Genomic DNA, 22,513 nt, shown 5'->3' with positions numbered 1-22,513 from the left:
AAAACATGAGAGACAGTAGATGAAAGAGTGCTCATTAGGTGAAAGGAAAATTATCCAAGAGGGTAGCTTTGAGATGTAGGAAGAAACAAAACACAAGAAAAAATAAATGTCTTGATAAAGCTAAATAACTATTAACACATAAAGAAAAAATATTCCCATAAGAGTCATGAATATACAGAGAAAATTAAAGTACATGACAATGGCAATGTAAAAGTTAGGGGTGAATAAAAAAGAGATTTCAGAGTTCTAAAATCCTTGCATTGTCCTGGAAGAGGAAAAAGTACAATGATTAGTCAAAGATACATGTCATAATCCCTAGAAAGAGATAATTATTAAACAGAAAAGAATATATCTTAATAATCTAATAGAAAGGAAATCTAAATGATAATATTAAACAGATCTAAAATAAGGCAAAAATGAGGATAAAAAAGAAAGATGGAACTAATGGGGCAAATAGAAAAAGTAAGATAGTGTGGTAGGGCATTAATTCCAGTCTTACATCAATGCATAAGTATCTCAATATTCTACTGTAAAGGGAAAGTTAAGATTTCTTACAGCCTGAGTGTAATGGAGAAATACAGTTTATCATAGTGCTTTAAATATTGTAAGTCTTCAACTTCTAGTTGATGAATAAATGGTGAAATTATCAGTGATACTGCATTGTTATAAAATAAATATAAAAGGAGCTCCTAGAATTGGCTCTAATACAGGTAAAGAAGTAAACACAGCCGTATAGGCATGGCTTCTCTGTCCCTACAAACACTCATTTATCGTAGGGCCTCACTTCTGTCCTCACATGCAGAAAACATTTGATGACCTCTTCTTGCAGGGACAACTTTGTGAATGGGCTCAGACAGACCGGCAAATACACCTCATTGCCTCATAAGTGTTTTTATTTGTTTTAGTTTTTGTTCTGATCCTTCCTACTCCTTCAAGTATCTGCATTTACTTTCTCAAATTCTCTTTTATTAGAGACTGAAGAAGCTGTCATCTCCTTACATGCTAATGAGTTTAATAATGTCCTCCAGTCACCACCAGCCTTCTTTCAAACTACACAATTCCTACTGCTTCAGTCTCAGAGTATCTTGAAATAATGATCTGACCACCTGTTAGACTTGTGAAGGGAAAGAATTTGGGTTGATTGAAGAAGATAATCCTCATGGTCATGGTAGACTGATATGGACCGAAAACATTTTAAGGAAAAATACTCAAGTAAATTCATTTCTACTCCAGCATGCAGTTTCAAGTCAAGTTTCACCCTAGCTCCAGGTGGCAGGCAGAGCATGATGGAGAGGCACAGCACAAGTTAGGAGTGAGTGCGGGAGCTGCTGGCTCCTGTTCCAGTCTTTCTTCCTTGGCCTCACCTGAACTTTTACTATAATAATAGTCATCATGTATTAGGTGTCTCCCATGTGCAGGACATTTTACACACAGTATCCCTAATCTTATTAACACCCTTATTTTATAAATTCAATGACTAAGTCAAGAGTTACATAACCTGGCCAGACAGCTAGTACATGGGAAAGGTAAGATTCACACCAGGGTCCACCCAGCATCTCTGCTTACACCATGCTCTGCTTTAAGGTTCTCTGAGAACTCAGACAAGCCTTGGGCTAACAATGTGTTAACAGGACATAGCAGGAGCAAGGACTCGCTGGTCATCCTGCTACCTGATCAGAAGGAAGGAAAGTTGTATTTGTTGAACACCTGCTATGTTTTAGGCATAGTACTAGGTGCTTTTACCTAGAACTTAATTCACTTATCCTCAACTCATTTATTCCTCACAATAACCTGATAAGGGAGATGATTTTATCCCCATTTTACATATAAGGAAACAGGCCTAGAGAAATGAGCACAGTGTCCAAAGTCACATAGTTAATAAAATGTGAAACTCTGAGTTTGAAAGTCTCTGGTTTCAAAGCCATGAAATTTATCGCTCCCGTTTTAGACACTTCGTTTTGGGAACAGTGTGGAGGAATCAGAAAGGACAAGAAAGTCATAGTCAAATAGGTGGTAGGAGTAGAGACAATTCAAAACAGAGAGAAGTCTTAGATGAGAGCAGTGAACCAGGGCACTGGACTGGGATTCAGGAGGCTTCCCCTAGACTCCAGTTCCACCGATGCAGCCTCAGGCAGGACTTCACCTTTCTGGGCATCACTTTCTTCATATGTTAAACACATAGGGTTTTAATTAGGTGATCGCTAAAGACCCCTCTAGCCCTAAAGTTCTGTGTCTCTAAGTGCTAAGAGGGCACCGACAGCGTTCCTTCTCCCTAAGGAGCATAATGTGATGGTTCCGGCCGGCCCTGGCTGACTCTTGTCGTCCCTGGAGATGATTGGGTTCAGTGCCACCCGGACCAGAACTGGGGATGCGGAAGCAAGAGGCGAGTCTACTGCTCTCTCTCGGTCCTGGGCCGCTCTGTGATTGTTGGGCGTCCGGAAACTGTCTCCCCTACGGGTTTAAAAAGAAAACTGAGCGCCCAGGGGGTGTGACAGTCATCTGCAGGGGCTTGGGTGGTCCATCAGGCGAGGCTCTCTCTCGGCACCCGAGGCTTCAGGCTGATCTCGGCCTTATCCGCCGCAGCTGGCGCGCCCGGGCTAGGGCTGGCGGATCGCCAGGGTGGGCGGCGGCCCCACCCGTGCGCCTCGGCGGCGAGAGCGGCAGGCTGGGCCCCTGGCCCGCGCCTGGCCTGGGGAGAGAGCCTGAGCGGGCGGCAGGAGCTGCTCCTGCGGGCCGGGGCCCTAGCCCTGGCGGCAGCGGGAGGCGTCTCCGGGGCCGGACGCGCGTGGGGGGCGGGGGCGAGGCCGCGGCGAACAAAGTCCAGGCCCCTCTGCTGGAGAGCCCGCGCGCCCGGAGGTTCTGCCAGACACGCGCGAGGTCCGAGGTGAGAGAGGCCAGGGAGCGCCTGGCCGCGAGGGGAGACCCGGGACACTGGCCGCGGGGCGGGAGTGGCGGGACCTCCACCCAGTGCCCCCGGGCCCCTCGACCAGTGCTCCGGGCTGGACGCCCCGCGCCGGAGCGAGTGCACTTGGACCTGAGGCTGTGGTTTCTCCTCAGGCTGAGATGGATCTTGAGGCGGCAAGGAACGGAACAGCCCGGCGCCCCAGGAGCGCAGAGGGCGACTTGGAACTGGGCGTCAGCAGGTACATCCCCAGCAACCACTGGCTTTTCCGTTACACGCGAATCAGCAGGACCAAGTTCACCCTTGGAAAGAAGTTGTAAAAATCGATTGATGCCTTTGAAGACTTTTGTTTTGGAGGCTTCTTTGAAAGGTCTTGCATCCTTCTGACCTTGGAGCAAAAGTGTTATGTGGCCTCAAAGAATGTCACTGAGGCTCCTTTTGGAACAGATTCAGGAAGAAAAGGCTGCCTTGAAAAGTGCTCCCTTCCCTTTGTGCAGGGGGATTCAATGAATATCTGTGTTGTGTAACATTCCTTGTATTACGTAACTCTTGAAACTTTTACAAATGACTTTAATATACATCATCTGGTTGTTCAGGCCTATAGGGTGTCAGACATCTGCTGTTGATGGCTGTGCATTTTGAACAAGGGTAGTGAAGCAAAAACTCCTTCCCCTCCTGCCCATCCCCTGTGATGTCTCTTCCTCCTTGTCTTACCCCTCCCCATCCTCCCATCGCCAGGCTTGTTTGTATTTCCCCTTTCTGGGAGAATAGGTGGGGAGGGGGAACTTCCGTACACCCGAATCAGTTTTGTTCAAGTGCTAGGGGGAAACAGCGCTTCCTTTGCCTCCGTTCTTTCTCGGTTCCCCTGGCCCTTGTTAAACTCACTTCACAGGCTTTATGAACGGCGCAGAAGCTCCCAGTCAATGGCGTGTGTCTTTGTTTCCTCTTTCACTGTGGGAATAGTGAATCATTTTCGCCTTTAGCCTGAAATAGTTTATGAGGCTATTACGGTCTCTGAGTTCATGCCAGGCTACCCAGAAATAATTGACCTGTGTCAAGTCATCACCCAGAGGGACAAATTTATCAGTTTCTGTAGTTTGTCCTCAAGCTGCTAGGGGCTTGATTAGCTAACTGAAAACATGCCTATCTGATGCTTAAACTGAAGCATTATTTTAGCCTGTTAACGTGTTTGTGCAGTAACCTTGCTGTATTTCTTCTAAGTACCATGGTATTTTTTCATAGAAAATTTAGTTTTGCCATATAGAATTGAAAAAGTGATAGATGGTGTTACTTCCAATGGAAGTACTTATACACGCAATAGAAAAATATGGTTTTCATCAGCTGGCTGTTTAGGCAGGGATTGACTGTGAGTCTATTAATAGATGGCATTTTCATGAAGAAGTCTATTTATGTATTGCACTGGCTTAACATTTGATGCATGTACAGAGAAGCTATTCCTACAAAAAGTGTAGTAACACTTCAGAACCCAGGAAAGTCCTCAGAGGGGAAGCCTATAGCTCTTGCTGGGAAGAAGAAAGCAGCTCAAAAGAGAAATACAGAAAGTTAACAATAAGTTAAGACCACAAGATTACGAAATAAAATGTAATGAAACTAATTTTTATAAAAGCAGACCAAAGATAATATATTTAAAAGAAGTTAAGCCTGCTTCAATCAAATTAGTTTTATTCTTGTTCTATTTATGTTGTTATTGCCCATGGCACATTCTTTTGAACATATTTAGTGGCAGATGTTTGTCCAGTGATTTTAGTCAATACTTTACATAATTTGGAACCATCTTATGAGTAAAACTTTATCATTTAACTGGAAAAATGTATCATATGTATGTAAAAATCATCATACATATAAAAACACACACACATACACACATACACTCCCTCATGGATTTTATATTATAGGATGGAGGACAGACATAAATAATGCACATACTAAATAAGTAAACCACAGCCAATATTAGAAGGTAATTAATGCTATGGAAAAAAACATTAATCCAGGTTAAGTAGATCAGGAGTGCAAAAGGGGAGTACTTAGCAATTTTAAGTAGGGTGGTTAGGGTAGATCTTATTTTAAAGGTAATATTTGCGCAAAGACTTGAAAGAAATGAGAGGAAACAGCTGTGTGGGTATCTAAGGGGAGAGCATTCCTGGAAAAGGTAACTGGCAGTGCAAAGACCCTGAGTTCTGAGTTGGGTACATGTTTGGTGAGTTCATGGAACAGCAGAGAGTCCAGGCTGGTTGGAGCAGAGTAAGCAGGTTTGGGAGTAGGGATGTGGTAAGAGAGGAAATAAGCAAACAGATCATGTAGGGCCTCAGAGGTTAATGCGAGGATTTTGGCTTTTATTGTAAGAAAAAGGAAAGCCATTGTAGGTTTTTGAGCAAAGACGTAATTTATGGCTTGCGTTTTGAAATGATTACTCTGACTGCTGGTTGAAGATAGACTGAAGCAGCATAGGTGGAAGTGGAGAGACTAGGCAGGAGGCTGTCCTACTGGGCACAGCAATGAAAGTGGTGATAAATGGTTAAATTCTAGATGCACTTTGAATGTATTACCAACAAGATTCCCTGACACCACTCTCCACAATCCTTCAGAAGAATGGATATTCCTAATTTTAAATCAAGATTTTTTTTTGTTTGTTTTAGAAAACAAATGACTTAATTGACTTAGCAGACATTGTTAACATACTTATCTTTCCTGTGTATGTGAGCTCTGTAAGGCAGGCTACCATTTCTTATGTATCCATATATCCTTGTAGTACCTTGGACAGTTACTTTTGTACTTGCTGTGTTTGTTGAACTGAACAATTTTGACATTTTGTGAACATCACTCTTATATTTGAAAACTCTTATATTATAATAGTTGAATATTGTAACTAAACATATTTATGTTCAATTGATTGTAAAACATTTTGTAACAGTTTTAAATTCAAGCAATTATATTTTTTACAGCAACCAAAAAAGGAAAAAAATGAAGACAGTGAAATTGATTGGAGTACTAACATTGGTAAGCTGTGAAATGTTAAATGTGAATAATCCTACCTTTTATTCAGATTTGATGTATTAAATCAATTATCTTTAAAGCAAGTACTTTAAGATTGTCCAGCTAGGCGAGTTGACTCACACTTGTAATCCCAGCACTTTGGGAGGCTGAGGTGGGAGGGTTGCTTGAACCCAAGAGTTTGAGACCAGCCTGGACAACATAGTGAGATCTCATCTCTACAAAATAATAAAAATAAAAATCTTTAAAAAATAGCCATATGTCATGGCATGAGCTTGTAGTTCCAGCTACTTGGGAGGCTTAGGCAGGAGGGTTTTAGGAGTCTGAGGCTTCAGTGAGCTATGATCACACCACTGCACTCCAGCCTGGGTGGCAGAGCGAGGCCCTGTCTCAAAAACAACAACAAAAAAACTGTCTGCAGCAGCAATAAGTTGTCCTTGCTGCACCTGTGCTAAGTTTGGCTTATTATAGTCAATGACCCACATTCTCAAGATGGATGATTTTTTAAAAAGTAGAGACAGGCTGGCGATGACACAGGGCAGAACTAACTGGTGTGCAAGCAAAGTGAAAATGTATTAGTAGCACAATGCAAACTCAACAAAATTTCAGGAAATTGCATTTCTGCATTTGCTTCACAAACATCCACCCCAAATTTAGCTTTAAATAAGCTTGCATATCAAGAAAGTAATTGTTAAGTACATAAATTTTAATTTAAGGAATCTGCATTCACATTTGGTTTCCAAAAATTGGCTAAATAGGGGATAACTATTAGGGATTCTGATTATGCTTAAAACAGTTTTCGGTGCTTTTCTGTTGGTACAAGACAAGACAATATTTTTGGAAGACGTCTCCTAATCCGGTTTTCACTTGAAATATGTCTTACAGAGGCAGCTCAAGAACGCATTTGCCCATTTTTGGTAAATATGATGTGTTTCAAACTGTGACAGCCATTAATTTGATAGCAAATAAGTTAGAATTGTCATGTCAGCTGAAATCCAACTTAGTAATTAAATGGATAAAAAGACACCAAAACATCCACACTTTCAAACTCTGCTGCATACTTCTCATGTAACCACAAAGCCCCTATTCATTGTCTTCCCTCCTCTTTTTTTATTTGTTTGTTTAAAATGTCTCAGTAAGGGCAATTAAAAAAATTGCTACTTTGGAGAATAAATTGTTTATCAAATGAAAGTTGGTTTTAATGCATAGGTTTTAAATCTGCCTCCTACAGAAAACAAAATCCTATAAACCTTAATGTAGAAACAGAAATTTTCATTTGAATTTAAAAGTTTTAGCTTAAGTTAAATTTAAATTTAATCTTTATTTTCACCTCTTAATCGATATCTTAATAGATATTTTTTGTCCTGAAAGAGGTTGAGGATAAAGTTGTGCTCTAACAGGAGTTAGAAATATATTATTTTGTGGAAAATCACTGAAAACAAACCTAGGTTTACTTAGGATGTTGCTGTGGAATTCACTTCATTTTAAATTTATGCTTAGAGGCTGTAAAATTGTATTCAGTTAATATGAAAACATTTAAAATGCTTTTTAATGTTAACAACCTGCCCCCATGCTTTTAACTGTAGCTGACAGACCTAAGTGTTCTGTTTTCCTTTTCCCGGAACCACTAAAAATGAACCTTTGGGACACTGGTCCCTTTGTGGCAATTTTAGGGACCCAGCTCCATTGGCTCTTGACTTTACCTGCTCCCAATGTTGTATACAAGTTCTGCCTGGCTTCTGACCCTTTGTCTCTTTCGGTTCCCTTGCTTGCCCTGTGTGTTTGATGATGGAGTTTGCCCCTGTCCCTGTCCTGGAACTCTTTGATAGCAGTTACACACATACCCACTTTCCACCATGTGCCTCTAACCTCAGCCTTGCCCGGGTCATTGATGCAGTTTGACCTAGCTTCAGCCCTCAAAGGCTCCACTGTGCCAAGCCTGACTCATCACCCACTCTCCCAATAACTGTTCCTTGTCCCCAAAAGGGGCTGGGGAGAGGGGAATTGGCAGAGTAAAGCATTTTAAAAGAGAGGAGAGAAACAAAAAAAAAAAAAAGACAGGAAACTATAGAAATGGAAACATAAGAGGAGGAAAATGTAGTCTAGAAGTTAGAGGAGGAAAGAAGAACAAAGAGAAAGAGAACTATAAATGGGTCAATCAAAAACAGAAAGAAAGGGTGAGAAATGGAAGAGGACTAATAAGACAGACAGTAACAAAGTCCTTTGAAGTGTTAGGACACTGATCTGCTGGTTAGTTCTTGGGGGTTGTGCACTTCACTGTGACAACTGGTATCACCCTTCCCCGCTGTAGGTAGTACTGTGTCCAAGATTCTTGGTGTGACCCACCAGCACAGGCCTTCTCTCTCTCTCTAACATCCTCTCCCACACTTTGTACTGTGCCCTTCAGGAATTCCACTGCTAGGAGTTACTTAAGCATTCCATCTAGTTTCTAGTTACCTTCTTGTTATAAGCCTAAATTCTTCCTACTACTTCTACACTCGCTGATTCTTCTCCAGGGAACTCCCTCTTACCCTTCAAGGTTCTGCATACTTGGCAGGTGACACTGGTGAAAAATAAATTTTTACAAAAGGTTCCACATAAGGATCTCCATGAGCAAGACTTCCCTAAGGTGCACATATAGACACACTGTAATGTTTGTTGTGCTTCACTACTGAGTTGCCTTTTTAAAGCTAAGTTAAACTTTTAAAGGGATCTTATCTCAAAACTCAGAGCATCTATTTTCCCCTATTTTAAATTCTCCCTCTGAAATATTCTGAATGCTTTTATAACGGATGTAGTGTGTATGTGTGTGTCTGTGTGTGTGTGTGTGTCTGTGTGTGTGCATGTTTAAACTTAATGTCTTTCCCTAGCCATTCTTTATTACTGCAGGAGCTCTGGGAGATCAAATAATATTTCTTAAACCTTTATCCCTTCTGATTGTATTGTAATTATTTATTCAAATCAGATACTGATTAACCATAATTAGATTGATTTCTTCACAGAACACAAAATAAACAGAATCATGAAATTAAGGTGTTAATGATTTGAAGACCTCCTTTTCTAAGACATTCATTTGCAACTCTTAAAAAAGTACTGACTTTAAATAAAAATCCAAAGAACATATAATTAGGGAAGAGGAGAAATTCCTTTCCACAGCTAAGTATTCTTTTATTTCCTTTTTTTAGTTTCGATACTCTGATTGGCAGGATAAATTGTTTATGTCACTGGGTACCATCATGGCCATAGCTCACGGATCAGGTCTCCCCCTCATGATGATAGTGTTTGGAGAGATGACTGACAAATTTGTTGATACTGCAGGAAACTTCTCCCTTCCAGGTAAGCATTTCTTTACCTTTTAAAAATATCCATAGCATTTCTTTAACTGGGTAAACATTTGGGAGTTGATTTTGCTATTCATTACCATCTTACTTAATGATTTGGATATCTGGATGATTCCAGATATCATAGAAGGAGTTGTAAAATTCTCAGAAAATTGTTCAAATACTCATTTAAATTTAAAGAAATACATGTATTCTTGTTTGACTTTTAATACAGGTGAAGCTTCTAAATAAAAGTAAGGAAGTCACTCTACTTGAGAACAGTAGAAATGTAATGAGTGTATATCTATGCAGTATCCATTCTATTAGTAATTGCTGATGAGTTTCAAAACACATCAGTGAAACATGCAGTACTTCTTAGCTGTGTTTAGTTTGTAGATCTGTTTCTGGGTTTTCTTTTCTTCTCTCCCCTTCACCTTAAAAAAAATTATACTCATTTTCTGTCTCTAATTTTGGATCAACCAGATTGGCTGGAACTTGAGATGGCACTTCACTAAAGAGTGAATGGATTCAAAATGTCCCTTGGAATTCACCCAAAGGACTATAATTACTAAAGAGCTAAAAGAGTCCCATAAGTTAATGTTATCAATAAGAGAGGCCTTGACAATAGCATTAGAGTGGGATTCCAATAGACACACTTATTTTCATAGTAACCAAATTCAACATAGAAATGAAGATTTTCATGCTTTCTACCAAGCCTGAAGCCTCTTTTCTCTAACAGACCTTGTGGGCACTGGGCTGGAGAAGACAGAGTGAAACTTTACTGTTGCACAGGTGGTAGAATATTTTCAAAACACTGGTAAAGGAAAGGCAGCTTTCTTAGCAAAGACATCTAAGACAAATTATCATTTAGACAACATTGAATGAGAATTCACAGTGTTCACTGACTATTGTAGGCCTTATGTGTAATTTCCTAAGAGAATAGGATTGCTTAATTAATACAACAGAATATGTTTATGTAAATATTGATAAATATTAATGCCTTTTAAAAATCTGATAAAAGCATCCTTTGAATATTTAAAGCAAACTCCTATAAAAAGTTTATTTATTCTCAAGTAATATTGTCTCTGAAAAAATACCTCTTCATAATAAAAATAACAATAATGGTGATTTTTTATTGTGCTTACTATGTGCTAGGTCCTATGCTGAACACTTTGCATATATTATTCCACTTTTCCCTCACAAGAAAAATACTACACAGTAGGTAATGTTATCTTCTGTGATAGATGATGAAACCAAGGCTTGGAGAGGGCAAATAACTTGTCCATAGTTACACTGCTGGTGGATGTTAGGACAGAATTCAAACACAGGCCTTTCTGCCATCCAAACCATGCTCATTGTCATATATATTATAGGGTCAATATAGATGATTAGGAAAAAAAGTGCTTGGGAAAATTTTAAATGGATTGCTTATTTGTGACTAGTGACCAAAACTTTAACATAAACACTGTGATGCTGTGATAGGACAGATAGTTTAAAAAGTCTTTAAAGAGGCCGGGCACAGTGATTCATGCCTGTAATACCAGCACTTTGGGAGACCGAGGTGGCGGATCACCTGAGTTTGGGAGTTCAAGACCAGCCTGACCAATGTGGAGAAACCCCATCTCTACTAAAAATACAAAATTAGCCAGGCATGGTGGCTCATGCCTGTAGTCCCAGCTACTCTGGAGGCTGAGGCAGGAGAACCGCTTGAACCCAGGGGGCAGAGGTTGCAGTGGGCCAAGATCGCGCCATTGCACCCCAGCCTGGGCAACAAGAGCAAAACTCCATTTCAAGAAAAAAAAAAAAAGGTCTTTAAAGAAATGGGAGAGTAGGAATTTTCTATTGTCTATTTGTTTTCCTAGAAAATTTATAGATCTACAACATATTAATTTTATATACATATAGAGCAGGATGATGCCCATAGTAAGACACCTCAGTTAAAAATCTATTTCTTATGAAATACTACACATCTATAAAAAATACAAAATCAAGAGCTACTTGGGAAGCTGAGGCAGGAGAACTGCTTGAACCCAGGAAGTGGAGGTTGTAGTGAGCCGAGATCGTGCCACTGCACTCCAGCCTGGGCGACAGTGCAAGACCTTGTCTCAAAAAAAAACAAAAACAAAAACAAAATTGTATCCTTTTCAGCAACATGAATACAGCTGGAGGCAATTATCCTAAGCAAATTAACACAATAGCAGAAAACCAAATACTGCATATTCTCACTTATAAGTGGGAGCTAAGCATTGGGTACACATGGACATAAAGATGAGAACAATAGACACTGAGATCTACTAGAGAGGGGAGGGAGGGCAGCAAGGGTTGAAAAACCAAATACTAGGTACTATGCTCACTACCTGGGTGACGGGATCATTCATATCCCAAACCTCAGCATCACACAATATCCCCATGTAACAGACCTGCACATATACTCCCTGAATCTAAAATAAAAATTGAAATTATTTTAAAAAGAAGAAAGAAATGCAGACTCCCAGGCCACATCCTGGACCCACTGAATTAGCAATGGTATTTTAGCAAGACCTTTCCTTCCCCACAGTGAATCAGAGATGCATTTATGCACATTAATGTTCAAGGGTCTGTTAACTGGTCTGACCTTCCAGATGGGGAGCTGGGTTTCTCACTCATCCCTTTAGTAGCAGGACAATGACGCTATAGGAACTTACACCAGCTGTCTTTGATTTCCGTCTTATTTCATCTGGAAAAAAAAAAATCAAAGAAACTACAAAGACGCTTCTCCAGCTCCTGAATTGTCAGCATCATATTTCCACTGCCCCTACTTTGAAATTATCTTTGGGTTTCACATTTCCTGATTTTCAAACCATAAAGCACCATTTATTAGAGCACCAATAGAATATTTTTGTGGAATAAGAGCCACCTTTATCTGTTCATGTATGGTCTAGCACCTCCTTTCAAGTGTTGCAGATATTATCTCTTGGTGACTCACATTAGCCTTCCAGTGAAGCACTTGTATGTCCATAAAATATCTGTTAAATAATGTAGAGAAACTGGTGATTACTTCTAGGGAGAGAAAGTGAGTGGCTTTGAAAATGGGTGGGCGTGATGTCTCCCTGTATTCTCACTTGTAGCTGTTGACATATACACCTTTACCAAGAAAAAATAAATTTAAAGTAATTTTTCTTTAAAAAATGGCTTCTACACAGGGTTAAAAAAATCAGATTAACAGATAAATGGAAAAATAAAATATGGTAGATACATACAATGGAATATCATTCAGGTTTTTGAAGGGAAATAACTTCGGACATATGCTACGTCATAGATGAATCTTGAGGACATGATGCTAAATGAAATAAGCCACTTAAAAAAAAGATAAATACTGTTTGATTCTACTTTTATGAAGTGTCTAGAGTAAAATTCATAGGAATACAAGTGGAATGATGGTTAGTAGGGGTTGTGGGGAGGGACAGTAGGGAGCTGTTGTTTAATGGGTATAGAGTTTCACTTGTGCAAGATGAAAAAGTTCTGGAGGTTGGCTGGACAACAGTGTGAATATACTTAACAGTATTGAACTGTATACTTAAAAATAGTTAAGATGGTAAATTTAATGTAACATATCACAATTAAAATTTTTAAAGTCAGATTAAAGCAATGCAATTCACTTATCACAGATCATTTCTCTTTTGGACCAATTTTATTAGTTCTGTTTTTGTTTTTACTAATATCAGAATAATTCCCAACTTTCTTATGTGGAGAACTTTTCTTTTTTTTTTTTTTCTTTTTTAACTTGTGCCTAATTATGAAACTGAATGAGTTTGTAGCTGGACATGGCAGAGAGGTGCCAAATTCAAGGTCTCTCTGGGGAATGGCACAAGCAAGTCACTTACAGACCTGTGGTTGACACAGAGATAAACTCATGAGAGTTGCCAACTTTGTTTTGGTAGCCTCCGAATTATAAACACTCCTGTTATGACACTTGGTACCCTGTAGCCATGTTTCTCGTTAGGCTTACTGGATGTTATGGAGGATTTAGATTGGAAAGTTCCTCAAATGTTATGAATTTCCAACATCCACTCTTTGGTCGTTTGTAAAAATAACATTCTCATACCTCTTTGAAGACAATGAAATCTTTAAAGGATACTTACTCTAAATCCAGACTGCTTATTGATGTGTTGAGAGTTGTAGAGTTTAGCAAAAATCATGGGGATTGGGAACAGATAGAGTGAGCACTTAGCTGAGTTCCAGCTTATCTCATAGAGATGTTTACTTAGTCTATTCTTTAGAATTGTTGGATGCTTGGACAATCAGACTTAATAGGAGTCAAATGAGAAGGGCATGTTAGAAGAAAAAAAGGTTTATATTACAAGAGGGTCTGACAATGACTTATTGTGAGCAAAGCCCATCCTTGTCAACAGAATAGAGCTACTCCATGGCAGGGTTGTTCCCTCACAATGAGTCAGTTGTGCAGAAACTATGCACACAACATTCTGCATCCAAAACATTAAGGACAGAGTTGGAGAAAACAGTTTTTCTGCAGAGTGTCAAGGACTTGATACCTTTTATGCTGTCTCTGTGACTGTAATAGTCTTAAGAAATTCTGTGGGGGAAATAGCTGCACCCTGATTGTCCTTGCATTGCCTCTTGGTTGAGGGAAAAAAATGCCATTTTGAGCCCTAAGGCACCTTCATTAATTGTCCATCGTGGCTAGGTTGCCTGAACAAACACCAGCTCTTTATTTTGTGATGAATAGTTCTATGTGGTAAAAGCAGTCCTAGGCAACATTTAAAAATAACTAAAAGCATGTAATTGGATTGTTTGCAACACAAAGAAAGGAGAGATGCTTGAGTTGATGGATACCTCTCCTTCTTCCCCTTTGAAAAAAAAGAAGTCTTGGGCAGAATCAGGAAAGGCAGACACTGATTTACTTTGAAACTCAAAAGTGAACATGAAGACTATGTTTTCCTATCTAATCCTTAATGTATACACTGCTTATTCAGACCCTTCACCCATGAGCTGTGTGACCATGAGCAAGTCTCTTAACCTCTATAATCCTTACTGTTCTCACCTTTGAAAGGTAAGCATAAATTTACTGATAGAATTAAGTGAGATGATTTATGTAAAGTGTCTGGAACATAGTAAATGATCAATAAATATTGGGAGAAACTGGTTATAAGAACTTGGAAATGAAACAACCCACACTGTTTCTTCATTTATAAAATGTATAGGTTATATAGGTATTCTCTAAAATGAATAGGCAGCTTCAGGACTTCCCCAGTTCCTTACTACAGGAGGCGTTCAGGTGGACTGGGGTGTAAGTTTTACATCCTGGCATATTAGAATCAACCAGGACACTTTTTCTTTTTTGAGACAGAGTCTTGCTCTGTTGCCCAGGCTGGAGTGCAGTGAAGTTATCATAACTCACTCCAGCCTTGAACTCCTGGGCTCAAGTAATCCTCCTGCCTCAGCCACCTGACTAGCTGGGACTACAGGCACCTGCCACCATGCCCGGCCAACTTTTTGTAGAGGTGGGTGGGTTTCACCACGTTGCCCAGGCTGATCTCAAACTCCTGGCCTCAAGTGATCCTCCCACCTCAGCCTCCCAAACAGCTTTAATTACAGGTGTGAGCCACTGGGCCTGGCAGGAGGCACTTTTTAAAAGTGTGATGTTTTGGACTCAACCAGAGATTCTGGCTGCATTGGGCTTGAGTGGAGCCTGGGCATCTGTAATTCTTAAGCTCCCCATGTAATTCTAATGCACAGACAGCATTAAGAACCACCAAGCCAAATGACCATGTAGATATCATTTATGAGACTGAAGCAGAATAGGTAGCATCTGACAAGACCAGGACTAGGCTCTTTTCAGATCTAGCATGCCATGACTCTCCAGGTGACACACCAACATACATTTAGTTCACCTTTGTCCCAGGCATCAAAAAGTCTGAGTTTCCCCCAGGGGTTCTGGGGCTCCTCAGGTTTCTAACCCAGCACTAGATTTCCATTCTTAGGACTCTGAGAAAGGAGCAGGTCCAATCTGGAATGCTCATAGATTCTTTCCTAGGAGGGAGTGTCAATTTGAGTTGATATCTGTGTTAGTTCATTTTGTGTTGCTATGAAGGAATACCTGAGACTGGGTAATTTATAAAGAAAATGTGGTGTTTTTGGCTTATGGTTTGGCAGGCTGTGAAAGTATGGTATCCACATCTGTTCGGAGCTTCTGGCAAAGCCTCAGGAAGCTTTTACTAAATGAGGGAAGGTGAATGGGGAGCAGATGTGTCACACAGAGAGAGAGAGGGAGTAGGAGGGAGAGGCCAGGCTCTTTTTAACAACCAGCTCTCACATGAACTGAGTGAGAACTTGCTCATTACCTCAGGGAGGGCACCAAGCCATTCATGTGGGATCTGTCCTGTTGACCCAAACACCTCCCATCAGGCCCCACCTCCAACACTGAGGATCACGTTTCAGCGTGAGATTTGGAGGGAACAAATATCCAGACCGTATCAGTATCTTTATTGAGAGAATTTAAAAGTTTGAGGTAGGTGTTGAAGGAGAGGAAAAACTTATTACAGATTTCACCCAATTTTTCAGTTCAGGGAAATGAAAAACCACAATGATTTTTACAAATGCCACAGCTTTAGAATAACTTGTCTGCCTCTAGTTCCAAACACTGTTATAATTTGCCCTATTTAAAACTTCAGGATGGAAATGAACACACAGAAATGAACTGATAAGATGAAAAGTAAAATAGGGCATGAATCTTCAAGGTTCTGATAGCTTATAAAGAGCTAGATTCATAATCATAAATTTCACTGTGAACATCAGTAGAATTTATAATCCTGGGGGAAAGATTATGCTGCAGTTGGGGCCAGATGCCTGGTAATTTATCCTGACAGTAGCTTGAGTTTTAAATAAATTTCAACCTTATCTTTCTTTGGAAAAAGATAAGGAGGATACACAGCACCATGAAAACATGACCCCTGGGCTATTTACACATGGCAAAGGAACAAAGAGACCAATTTCTCTCCTAGGACCATGGAAAATGAGAAATATGTACCCTGATATATTTTCTCAACAATGCTGTGGTGATATTTTATCCTATTATTTTGTGAATGCAGTAGATGTCAGCTGTTTCTTATTTTTTCATTTGTGTTTTCTAAAAAGTAAAAATAAGTCATTATCACATGAATAAATCAGTATAGTATAGTGTTACGAGCATAGGCCAAATTGCCTGGGCTGACTTTCAGCTCTGCCACTTACTAGCTGTATGACATTGAGTGGGTTACTTTATTTATCTGTGCCTCCATTTCCTCTTCTATAAAATGGGGTTTGTAAAATAGTCTCACCTCAAAAGATAATTCAATGAATTTACACACCTAAAATATTCAGAACAGTGCCTGGTATTTAATAAATGCTCAATAAACATTAACTATTATTAAAACATGAAAATCAGGAAAGATACATTGACATTTTATCAAATTAGCTCAAATTAATAGATAATAGATTTCTTTCCAATTAAGACTGCTTCAAAAATACTAGAATACAGCAGTGCTGGTAAACAAGAGCTGGAATGCAGGATATTCATTTATTGCCAGTGATCACTGATATGCCTTTGAGCAACCAAGTTATCTTCCCTTTCTAGGTTTTCCTCCTTTGTGATGGATGTAACTTAGCCTTTCCCTTACTTATGTCATATGAGTTGTGTAAAGAAAAAACACACAGATATAAATATAAAATTTATTTAAGTACCTATAAAGTGCTTTGAGCCACCAAAAAAAAGTGCCTCTTAAATCCTGTGTTTTCTATTTTAAATATTTCTTAATCCCTTTTCTGTCTTCTGTGTGTCTTGTGGCTTCCTCGTCTCTTCAGTGGCTCCTCTGTGCCTCCTTAGAAGGCTGCTTTGCTAAAGGCTGAGACTGCCAGGATGGGGGAAAGACCTGGGAGGGCTTATCTTCCCTTTCTTGGCCCTTAATGTCTAGCACCTAAACCCTTGGGCTCTTTACTTGAGTAAAGTGAAAATAATGCACTTGAGTGTGCAAAGAAAAGAGTGTTTTTTAAAGAGAACCTTAACAACAGCATCTTCTAGCGTTCATACATTTAAATTAACAGATTTTTTAAAAAAAACCTGGCAATGACTATAATAGTTTGATCTTTTAACATGTTTTATTTTATTTTTTAATTTAGTGAACTTTTCATTGTCGCTGCTAAATCCAGGCAAAATTCTGGAAGAAGAAATGACTAGGTAACTCATATATATAGTGTACCTTTTAAAAGTTTCATTTGAAAATAATTTCAAATTACAGAATTATAAGAATATACAGATGACATGTACTCTTTACCCAGATTCACCTGTTGTTATCATTTTTTGCCCCCAAATTCCAATTTAAATTAAGATGCACACATCATGGCCTTTTACTGCAATATGACTCCTAAGAATAAGGATATTTTCTTACATAATCACAGTACAGCCATTAGCTTCAGTAAATTTCAATACTTTTATCTAATATAACGTCAATATTCCAATTTTGTCATTTGATCCAATAATGTCATTTATGGCATTTTCTCCTCCTTCTAGTTTCTCAATAGAAATCTCTAAAGCCTGTAAGCATGATGTTTGTATGTCTGTACAGCAATGTTGCTGATTGTAACATGTGCTGTCTGTACACTAAAAGGCCTGAAAGGTGTCTATCTGGAAGCAGTTTGTAAAATTAGATAATAAAAATTTGAAAGTATTGATATGTACTTATTATTTTTAAAAATACTAACTTTCTACTAATTTGGTAAAACCTTCATTCCAAATTAGTTTGAATTCATGACATTTTACCATATCATTTTTAAAAAATATTTCAAATTCTGACAAATAGGAACAAAGTTTTTGGTTCTTTGTATAAAGAATGTGGAAAAACCAGTATGGAAAGGACGATTTCACACGTTCAATCTGCTTATTACTATATATGCAATATGTAAATAGTAGTGAACTTTTCAGTACAATAAGATATAAAAGTCTAGAATATAATTATGAAAGAGGAGTTAAATTGTATCACAAATTATCAATATCAGTTAAAAACAAATCATTAACTTATTTACAGTTAACAGCAAAAATTTATCCATTTTCTTTGGCTAACAGTTCAAATAAACAGATTTGCCATCATGGAGCTCATCATTTTATAATTTAAGAAAAGAAAAAAAATGTAATGTCTGTTTGTTATAATGTCATATACAGTTTTTGCTATCAGTTTAGTAAATTGACTGATTTCCAGTTCTGAAAATTTCTCCTGAAAGAGATGAATAAAGGATGATAGGGTGGGGGCGGTGGCTCACACCTGTAATCCCAGCACTTTGAGAGGCCAAGGTGGGCAGATCACCTGAGGTCAGGAGTTCGAGACCAGCCTGGCCAACATGGTGAAACCCCATCTCCACTAAAAATACAAAAATTAGCTGGGCGTGGTGGTGCATGCCTGTAATCCCAGCTACTCGGGAGGCTGAGGTAGGAGAATCACTTGGATCCAGAAGGCAGAGGTTGCAGTGAGCTGAGATAGTGCCACTGCACTCCAGCCTAGGTGACAGAGTGAGACTCAGTCTCAAAAGAAAAGAAAAGAAAAGAAAAAAGAAAAGGAAAGAAAAACAAAGGTATTTAACAGAGCCTCTCTTTTTGTTTTTTCCAGATATGCATATTACTACTCAGGATTGGGTGCTGGAGTTCTTGTTGCTGCCTATATACAAGTTTCATTTTGGACTTTGGCAGCTGGTCGACAGATCAGGAAAATTAGGCAAAAATTTTTTCATGCTGTTCTACGACAGGAAATAGGATGGTTTGACATCAACGACACCACTGAACTCAATACGCGGCTAACAGAGTAGGTACATTGTTAATGTCACACTTTCATACAGAAATTAATTACTATGTGAAAATTTGTCAAGGAAAGTTTTTAGATGAAAAATGTGACTAGACTGAGCATCTGACCTATATTAGAAATCGACCATCTGGCAGCCATGTCTGGCAGCATCTATAGCCTAGGCCATTGCATGTTGGCTTTCCCCCAAGGTGCACAGCAGGTTTATTTGAGGACTGAGCTCACATCTTATACTTGTTTATTTCTCATGGAACTTTCTACTGCAGGACCTGACAGGTGCTAGACTCTCAGTAAAGATGGTTGAATGAATGAATAGATGATTGAATTAATTTACAAAGAGACTTGCTTTAGTAATTGTCGACTCTTCACTTATTCAACAAATATTTGAGGGTGTTTAATGTGCTAAGTACCATTCTATGTGTTCATAATGTATCAGTGAACAAAGCACAGATCTCCGTTCTTTTGGTGCTTACATTCCAGTAGAGGGAGATAGATGATAAACTTTCCTGACTGGGAGTCCTGGCAAGGGCATCCTGAGCAAATAAGTCAAAAAAAAAAAAAAAAAAAAAAAAGAGGGACGAGCAAGACATTTAGGGTCTTGTAAACCACAAAGACCTCAGCTTTCACCCAGTGAAATGGCAGCCGTTGGTAGTTTCTGAGCTGAGCAGTAACATGAGCAGACTTGCATTTTCAAAGGATCACACTGTCTGCTGTGTTGAGAATAGACTGGGTTGAGAATAGGGACAAGGGTAGAAGCAAAGATCTTTTCCCTGTTACTTCCCTATAATAAGAAATGCAGTAATCCTTCCCTATTACTGTTGCTTATTATTGTTGCAATGTGCTTCTTAATTCTTGCTTTTAAACAGATAGATTTATATGCTCAAAATGCTAATGCTTCTCTCATAGGATTGACTCATTTAATAGTATCAACTTTAATGATACTAACTTGTTAGAAGCACTGATTAATCCTGAATTTCTTCCTTTGTACGGTGTTTAGGTGGGGAAGATGTTATTCAAGAGGCTAAGACTCTCAAAGAGGCTTGCAGTTAGTGAACAAATTTTACTTGTCTATGTGTTTGTTGGATGTCTACTTCATCTTTCTAACTGAAACCTCCTGCCTGTAACCACTTAGGTGTGATCTTTTTTAGTGACATCTCCAAAATCAGTGAAGGAATTGGTGACAAGGTTGGAATGTTCTTTCAAGCAGTAGCCACGTTTTTTGCAGGATTCATAGTGGGATTCATCAGAGGATGGAAGCTCACCCTTGTGATAATGGCCATCAGCCCTATTCTGGGACTCTCTGCAGCCGTTTGGGCAAAGGTATGTTTGAAAGCTGGCCATTTTTATGTGTGTTAACCCCTGCACACAGTTATCTTTAATATGCAGAAGTCTCATACTTGTACCTGTGCAGGTCTGCATTAAATGTCAGTTGAAACTACATCCAGTAACATGGTGTTAATATGGTGCTTTAGTAAGGAAATTATTCTTTAACATAATTCACAATGTCACAGGCTGGGTGTGGTGACTCATTCCTGTATCCCAGCAATTTGGGAGGCCAAGGTGGGTAGATCACTTGAGGTCACGAGTTCAAGACCAGCCTGGTCAACATGGCAAAACCCTGTCTCTTAAAAATATGAAAAACTAGCCTTGCGTGGTGGTGCATGCCTGTAATCCCAGCTACTCGGGAGGCTGAGACAGGAGAATCGCTGAACCCAGGAGGTGGAGGTTGCAGTGAGCCATGATCATGCCACTTCACTCCAGCTTGGGTGACAGAGTAAGACTTCATCTCAAAATAATAATAATAATAATAAAATAAAAAAATTCACAGTTCTTACTTCAGTTACCCTTAGTTAAGGAAGTGCGACTTTAAAATATAACATTACCCTCAAATTATTGCATGAACATAAAAATTTTAAATAGAGTTTGGATTTATTCTATTTATTTTGATCATTACCTGTTATGGTTAAGTGGCACTCTGCCAGTTTTGCCTTGCAATAAAATACACAAAATGTATTCTGCTTCAGCCAACACTTCAGAGTCGAGAAATTTTACTGGCAATTTTTGCTCATCCTGGGGTTGATGATTTACATAGTGAACTACTTGTATCTCTTTTGTTTTTATTTTTCCTTTGCTCTTCTCCTGAAACATCTTGTTTGGTTATCTTATTATTCAGCAGAATGCCCATGAGGAGGTCTGGAAGTATTGTTTTTATAGTACTTAAAAATTGTGACACAAGGCCAAGGTGGGTGGATCACAAGGTCAGGAGATTGAGATCATCCTGGCTAACACAGTGAAACCCCGTCTCTACTAAAATTACAAAGAATTAGCTGGGCGTGGTGGCGCACTTGTAGTCCCAGCTACTTGGGAGGCTGAGGCAGCAGAATCGCTTCAAAACGGGGGGCGGAGGTTGCAGTGAGCTGAGATCGTGCCACTGCATTCCAGCTTGGGCAACAGAGTGAGACTCTGTCTCAGAAAAAAATGTGACACAATAAAGGAAAGAATGGTAAATCCTTTCAAAGTAGTAAACCTTTATTCTATTTTACCTTACAACTAACAGAGAAAAACAGTAGATGTGGAATTTGACAGTGTTCCCAAGAATGCTATTTAGAGAATTATGTGTAGATTTTCTTTTTTCCTGAGTACTCTTGGGAAGCCTATCACCAGGCTGGGTCAGATATAGCCTTTGAGGGATGTGGACGCAGTCATTGGATCTAGAACACTGGCATTTGCTATGTGACTTTAATATTTGGTAAAGGAGAGGGTTTGAGAAGAAAAAGTAGGTTCAAGAGTTGACTAGAGTGCCTTTAAACTTTTCTCCCTATACAAAAGTGATAACTGTTTCTTTTCTGTCCAGATACTCTCGGCATTTAGTGACAAAGAACTAGCTGCTTATGCAAAAGCAGGCGCCGTGGCAGAAGAGGCTCTGGGGGCCATCAGGACTGTGATAGCTTTCGGGGGCCAGAACAAAGAGCTGGAAAGGTCAGGAAGGTTCTTTAGCCACTGGTTTAAAGAATGTGTTTTTACATTTCGTTGCTTCTTCTTTTGTGGTTTTTGTTTATTACCTTCCCTTTCCTAATATTTACCCTTCTCCCATAAATTATAAGCACCCTTTACTGATGGCTATAGTTGAATGTCAGACTCTAAAGCAAGGTTCTTTTTTTTATTTTTTATTTATTTTTTATTTATTTATTTTTTTAAATTATACTTTAAGTTCTAGGGTACATGTGCATAACGTGCAGGTTTGTTACATATGTATACTTGTGCCATGTTGGTGTGCTGCACTCATCAACTCGTCAGCACCCATCAATTCATCATTTATATCAGGTATAACTCCCAATGCAATCCCTCCCCCCTTCCCCCTCCCCATGATAGGCCCCAGTGTGTGATGTTCCCCTTTCCGAGTCCAAGTGATCTCACTGTTCAGTTCCCACCTATGAGTGAGAACATGCGGTGTT

The 22,513-nt window shown here is 39.2% G+C and overlaps 1 protein-coding gene across 3 annotated transcripts in view; it reads left to right on the top strand.

The window, feature by feature from the left end:
- Nucleotides 1–912: 912 nt before the first annotated feature.
- ABCB4 (ATP binding cassette subfamily B member 4) overlaps nt 913–22,513 on the top strand; it is a 71,993-nt gene continuing 50,392 nt past the window's right edge. Inside the window, exons 1-8 of one of the 3 annotated variants that reach the window (XM_033192530.1) lie at nt 913–2,884; nt 3,058–3,143; nt 5,866–5,920; nt 9,100–9,250; nt 17,389–17,446; nt 18,870–19,061; nt 20,207–20,378; nt 21,913–22,037. In XM_033192530.1, the coding sequence (XP_033048421.1) occupies nt 2,369–2,884; nt 3,058–3,143; nt 5,866–5,920; nt 9,100–9,250; nt 17,389–17,446; nt 18,870–19,061; nt 20,207–20,378; nt 21,913–22,037 (1,355 nt within the window). In that variant the 5' untranslated portion in view covers nt 913–2,368. The remainder of the gene's footprint in view (nt 2,885–3,057; nt 3,144–5,865; nt 5,921–9,099; nt 9,251–17,388; nt 17,447–18,869; nt 19,062–20,206; nt 20,379–21,912; nt 22,038–22,513) is intronic. The other 2 variants (XM_033192529.1, XM_033192531.1) reach the window with 2 other exon arrangements.

Source organism: Trachypithecus francoisi, unplaced genomic scaffold (genome assembly GCF_009764315.1).
Source record: "Trachypithecus francoisi isolate TF-2019V2 unplaced genomic scaffold, Tfra_2.0 Lachesis_group4, whole genome shotgun sequence".
Classification (NCBI taxonomy): domain Eukaryota; kingdom Metazoa; phylum Chordata; class Mammalia; order Primates; family Cercopithecidae; genus Trachypithecus; species Trachypithecus francoisi.
The sequence above is the reverse complement of the archived record's forward strand: the minus strand, read 5'-3'. Positions and strand labels throughout refer to the sequence as shown.